The following is a 5,570-nucleotide window of genomic DNA, read 5'->3' as shown; positions in this document are numbered from 1 at the left end:
GTTAACGGCGGAAAAAACGTTCTACGTCAGAAGGAGTGGCATTAAAGGCAAATGAAAAGCCAAGTCAGCAGGGCAGCCAAGTGTTAAACTCACGGTGTTGGCTTCATGAGGCTCATGGGACCGATCCAGGCCACAGTCGAGGCAGAGGAGTGCAGTTAAGGTTGTCCCTTCTTGTAATGATGACTAATACAATTATCTTTCTTGCTTTTTATGTTCCTTTAAAGTGTGTCATGATTGCAAAATAAGGCTCTAACAGTTACTCTTGAACTATTCCTTAAATGTAGATGTTTCTCTCCCCACCAGAACAGCAGCTTGTTATGTTTCTTCTTCTTCTCTATTCAGCTACAGAGAGACAGAAATGTCCTGAGGAGTGTGTTTGTTTAGGACAGACGCTTCTGATGCAGATATCAGACTGCAGATCAAATATCCGGATGTGCCCGGCCTGTCTGGTGGGTCAGTGTGTGTTTTACACTTGGCAGGACAACAGAGAACAAGTCATGTGAGCGTGCAGCCTGTTCCTCCCTCCTCGTTGCAATAATCACTCCTGCCTGTTTCAGAGTGTGTGAATACTTACGGCTAGGCAAACTTAAAGGGCAATAAAAGCATTCATTCAAAAAGTAAGTATTTCGGAGCCTGTCTCTGTTGCAGCGACAAGAAGACTGCTCATTTCCGGTTCATACTTGTATGTTGTGCCTCTACTGTGACATGTCTCCATGCTTTAATGTTCTAAAAGCTCTTTATTTATTACAGCACCTCTTTTCACCCTCTGTCTGAAACCAGAGCCCATGTCGGTCCCCTTAGCCTATCACGTGCAATGTGTTGGAATGGTAGTCAATAGAAGCTCTGGTGTTACAAAGCAAAGAGCTCCCTTGGCCAAAACCAATAGGATTTCTCTATTGGATTTTGGTATATAAGCTCTCTGGCAAGTACATGTTTATAATACTTTCACATTTGGTTCAGCAGGATAATCTCCCCATATTATAACATGACTTCACTTTACCACTGTTAAACTAGTTTATTTAGCCACTTGTTTGCAACCGCAGTTTGACCTATAGAAGCTTCGAACATTCAGTGGACATTACTGATGAAAAACTTTCAAATCTCTTCAGCTTGTGTTTACCACAGACTTTATTTCAGGCTCACAACCATGAACACATTCAAAAAACGTTGAAACCGGAAGTGTTAAAATGCAAACTGACTTCCAGGTTTTAGGATTAATTCTTTCACCTCGTCTCCAAGTCACTACAGTAAACACTTTCGTACCAACTGCAAATCACTGCTGCAAAAATCCAAACTTGTTGTGTGTGTGTGTGTGTGTGTGTGTGTGTGTGTGTGTGTGTGTGTGTGTGTGTGTGTGTGTGTGTGTGTGTGTGTGTGTGTGTGTGTGTGTGTGTGTGTGTGTGTGTGTGTGTGTTGAGTGAGTGTGTTTGTACCTCACTGATGATTCCCACGGCACCATGGATTTTGGCTACGTGACCCAGGAGAGCTGGGCACTGTTGACCCAGAATCCTCAGCGTTGGCAGGAAGCTGACCAGTGAGGAGGGGCTGGCCTGAGACACGTCCACCAGCGCTCCCAGCAGGCACTCTGTCAGGGACTGGTCTCCAAGGAAGCTAATAAGAACGGGAACCTGAGGGCTCAACATCTGGGTAATAAACAAAGATAGAGGGGGATGAAAGTTATATTCATTACTCTTGATTGAAGACCTGGTAATTCATTTGTATACTCTTTTGGGGTCAATTCAAACACCAGTCCTAATATACTGTTACATTACACACACATGCTGCTCGGGCTAAGATATTATACCTTTGATAAACATCTCAACTGCATAAACACAGAGTCAAGTGGTCAAATGTATGACGTTCTACATGAGAGCATAGTATATTTTTTTATTCATGACAGTCGTCACTATATTCTATTAAGATTTTAAAAGTGTATATTCATTTAAAGCCTTTCCAAATGCATATTTTTAAAACCAACAAACCAATGTTGTTGCAGGGGACACTGGGATATGCTTCCTCTTATTTTTAAGGGAGGTGTAGACGTTTAGCTGTTAAAAAATGTTTTTCTTCCAGGTCTCAGCAGCAGAAGTTATCCTGTCACTGTTTTGGCATCACCCCTCAATACCAAATACTGGCTCGATTTTAATGAAAGCTGGAGGAGAGGATTGACCCTTTGAGAGAGATGAGCGGACTGCTTTCTAATATCAAACAAAAGCTGGAATGTACCAATGTCTGGACCAATGCAGAGAAGTGTTTCCTCATTATCTAGACTGGACTGAATCACAATAACAATACATACCATGCATGAATGAGTCACTTGTTCTAGAAATTCATTAAAACATCCAACATTTTCTCCTCCTCAGGGAGAGTATGCTAAAGTTAGCACAGAATTTCCGTATCATTGTCATTTTTATTCTTTGTAATACTGCATCATTTCCAGTATTAGGATGCGGGAAGTTTGGAAACAATTGTGAGCAGTTTAGCTGCAGTCATCGCAGAAATATTTTGTGTGTCTGTGTGGGGGGTGAAGATTAAAATAACTCCAGATGGACGGTTTTGTTTCCGTAGTGCTTAGCATGAGTAGCTGTTACCCCCCTGTTTACTGGCACGTGGTACTTTCCCCCCATTTTGAACAACAGCGGCTCTGCCTCAAAATATGCAGGATTCAGGGAATTCCTTCAGAGAAGTGTGCACCACACGTTGACTCTGTTTGGCTGCATTTCTTACTACGTGCCGAGGGTATTTAATATATTTCAACATGAGCTTATTACAGGATATGGAGAAGTTTAACGGGAAAAGGTCAGATTTAGCATGATTCACGTTACAAAAACGCCCCACATGTAAGTTGGGTTGTGTTTTTTTTTCATATAACCCCAGTCTGATGTATTGTTTGTGACTAACTTATTTCTAATATTAGGATTTATTATTGATGGAAGGCTGCTCGGTTAAGGTGTTAACATGTTTTGAGAAAGTAACTGAAAGGCTGACAAAGATATGGCTGAGATCGTTTTTTTTTTTTTTTTTTAAATATGACAAAATATATTTTAATCACTGGTAAAGTAACTTCCATGTCCATGTGGTTATATAAAAAATAAAAGTCTGCGAAATGACAGAAAAATAAGTTAAAGTGCACCTATCATGCTATTTTGATGGAAATAGCATAGGTCTCAGATATATAAAAATATATAAAAAAGATGTGTTTTGCTCAAAATACCAAACAGATCACCCATTCTAGCCATGCCTCATATCCCTCTATTTCACTTCCTGTTTCAGAAGTGCTGATTTGGGGTATTAAGCTTTAAAAAAAAAGAAAAAGGGAGGGGGCTGAGCTCATGCAGGAGATGCTACCGGCAGATACTGCGGTGACGAAACGCCATGTCATGGATTATCAAGGATTGTTTCTGAAACAGTATGGAGCTCAAAGGCTTTCTCTCTTGCCAGTTATACCACAAGGTTCTTCTTCACACACATGCTCTCCAGTACAGGTTAGCTCTGAGTGTTAGCGATGCTAATGTAAACATGCACCGACCATATTACGTCCAAAACAGTCGGGCATTGTTTCTGATAGTAACTTTCTGACAGGGCCGTGGGTCCACATTTCCGATATTACGTCATATCGGACGCAAATCTGGATCAGCTCTGTTGTAGCCCCGTTTTACGAGATTTGGGTACGGTGGAAAAAAGAGAGGGTTTTATTTTCTGACACTGCGTGAGTTCCCCGACACACCAGGGACACATATTTATGTATAAAAGAAATCAAAAAGTGCATTTTGCATGATAGGTCCCCTTTAAAGTTAGTAAAAGGAAAAGGGAACTTCAGGGGTGTGTCGGCCATCTTTGGAGAAAGCCTCTTTAGATAATTGACCTTAACATTGGCTTATCATGCATTTTTGTCTACCAGTATATTTAGGAATACTGCGATTCATGTTTTACATCACATTCCCAGTGTAGTGGTTTGTGTTACTGTAGTTCAGCAACTCTCAACACAACTCAGCGTCTCTCGGTAATGTTTGCTACGTCTCTCTCGTTTCCATTTTGGAAAATAATAATGTAATCCATGGTCCTTTTTTTTGTTTTGCTAATTAGTCTTGGGAGTGGCTGTAACAGTCAAAAGTGCCTACCGACCATGTTTAAAAAAGTTAAAAGTTACGCTACTTTGCTAGCTTTTCAGGTTAAGTGAATAATTTGCTTCAGCTGGTATCCTCCAAAGATGTCCGACTTGCTGCTGATGACATCACATTCCCTATTGTAAATCTACACAAACAAACTATGCAAACACTCACAAGTGGATGTTGCTCTGCGACAATTTGAATGAGCCTGATCAGGTGTTGCTGCTCCGGGGACTCCAGCTGTGACATCATTGCAGTCAGGTTGCCTAGGTGACCGTGGATGGTGTCTGGTTGCCGGGGGTAGACTGAGGGTAACACTCGTAACAGCATGTGGTTACCTGTCATAGAGAGAGAGAGAGAGAGAGAGAGAGAGAGAGAGAGACTTCAGTAAGACTTACAGTAAAATACATACAACAAATGGACGCCATATAAAAAGAGTATACAGTGAAATAAATATAAGATAAGTTGTTCTTTATTGATCCCAAATTGGGACATTTAAATATGTATTGCGCTGTGTGGTCAGTTCCTTGTGTTATAAACCGGCGGACATATTGCCAGATTTTTCTTTTGGTTTATATTTAGGCTACTTTCAATCCATTTCATTTTCCATTCAAAAATACTGTGATTTTAATTCACGTATTAAACTCAAACCGCATTTATAATTGAAGAAAACACACGTTTGATCCCAAATATCTTGGTTTCTTCTTTTCTAAGCTCACATTGTTCTTTTGTCTTACATATCAAATTTACAAAAAGCAATCAATGCATCCCCAGAATAATTAAGTTTGTGACGATAAATGTGTAACTAGTACAAGAACTGAAAGCCATATTTATCTAAATTGGACCAAGGTCCCATGAAACCTAAGTTTCCTTTTAAAAATCTTGCATATTTGCCATTTTTCCTAAGAACACACACGTCAAGATACAACATCTGTGTTCAGTACAAAGGTTCAACACTGGCTGAACAACATTTGCTTACAGTTAAATTAAAAAAAAACAGTATGCATGATGTTCAGCAAACGACCAGTCAAAATTGAAAGATGCAACGTGTTTTTAAACGGAGCAGAAATAGAACTAGTCTCCCAGTTCAAGTATCTTGGAGTCATATTGGACTTGACTTTTAAGAAACATATTAAGAAAGTATCCAACACCATTAAATTCAACTTGCAACATTTTAAACAAATTAGACCTTTCTTAACTGTCAATGCTGCAAAGTCATATCTCCACTGTATGATTCTATCAAACTGGTCGTTTGCTTGTGCCACAAACCTGAAACCCAAAGAACAGCTGTACAAGAGAGATATCAAGGTGTTTGACAGAAAGCCTTATTCATACCATCACTGTACCATCCTTGATAAACACAATTTCTTAAGTTTTGACAATTTTAAGTCTTTTAATTAGTGTTGTTTTATAAATGTTTACGTGGACTGCCCCCCCCCCCTTAGGGGAATTCGTCCACAA

At 39.8% G+C, this 5,570-nt stretch overlaps 1 protein-coding gene across 1 annotated transcript; it reads right to left on the bottom strand.

The window, feature by feature from the left end:
- Nucleotides 1-419: 419 nt before the first annotated feature.
- On the bottom strand, nucleotides 420-4,443 carry LOC104956053 (ventricular zone-expressed PH domain-containing protein). Its single transcript, XM_010783492.1, has 3 exons — nucleotides 4,284-4,443; nucleotides 1,434-1,643; nucleotides 420-512 (listed from the first exon to the last, which is right to left on the bottom strand). The coding sequence occupies exons 1-3, from the start codon at nucleotides 4,437-4,439 to the stop codon at nucleotides 420-422; spliced, it is 459 nt and encodes a 152-aa protein (XP_010781794.1). The 5' UTR covers nucleotides 4,440-4,443.
- Between the last annotated feature and the right edge of the window lie 1,127 nt (nucleotides 4,444-5,570).

This window comes from Notothenia coriiceps, unplaced genomic scaffold (genome assembly GCF_000735185.1).
Source record: "Notothenia coriiceps isolate Sejong01 unplaced genomic scaffold, NC01 NC01_scaffold00025255, whole genome shotgun sequence".
Lineage (NCBI taxonomy): Eukaryota > Metazoa > Chordata > Actinopteri > Perciformes > Nototheniidae > Notothenia > Notothenia coriiceps.
This window is presented reverse-complemented; position numbering and strand designations above follow the sequence as displayed.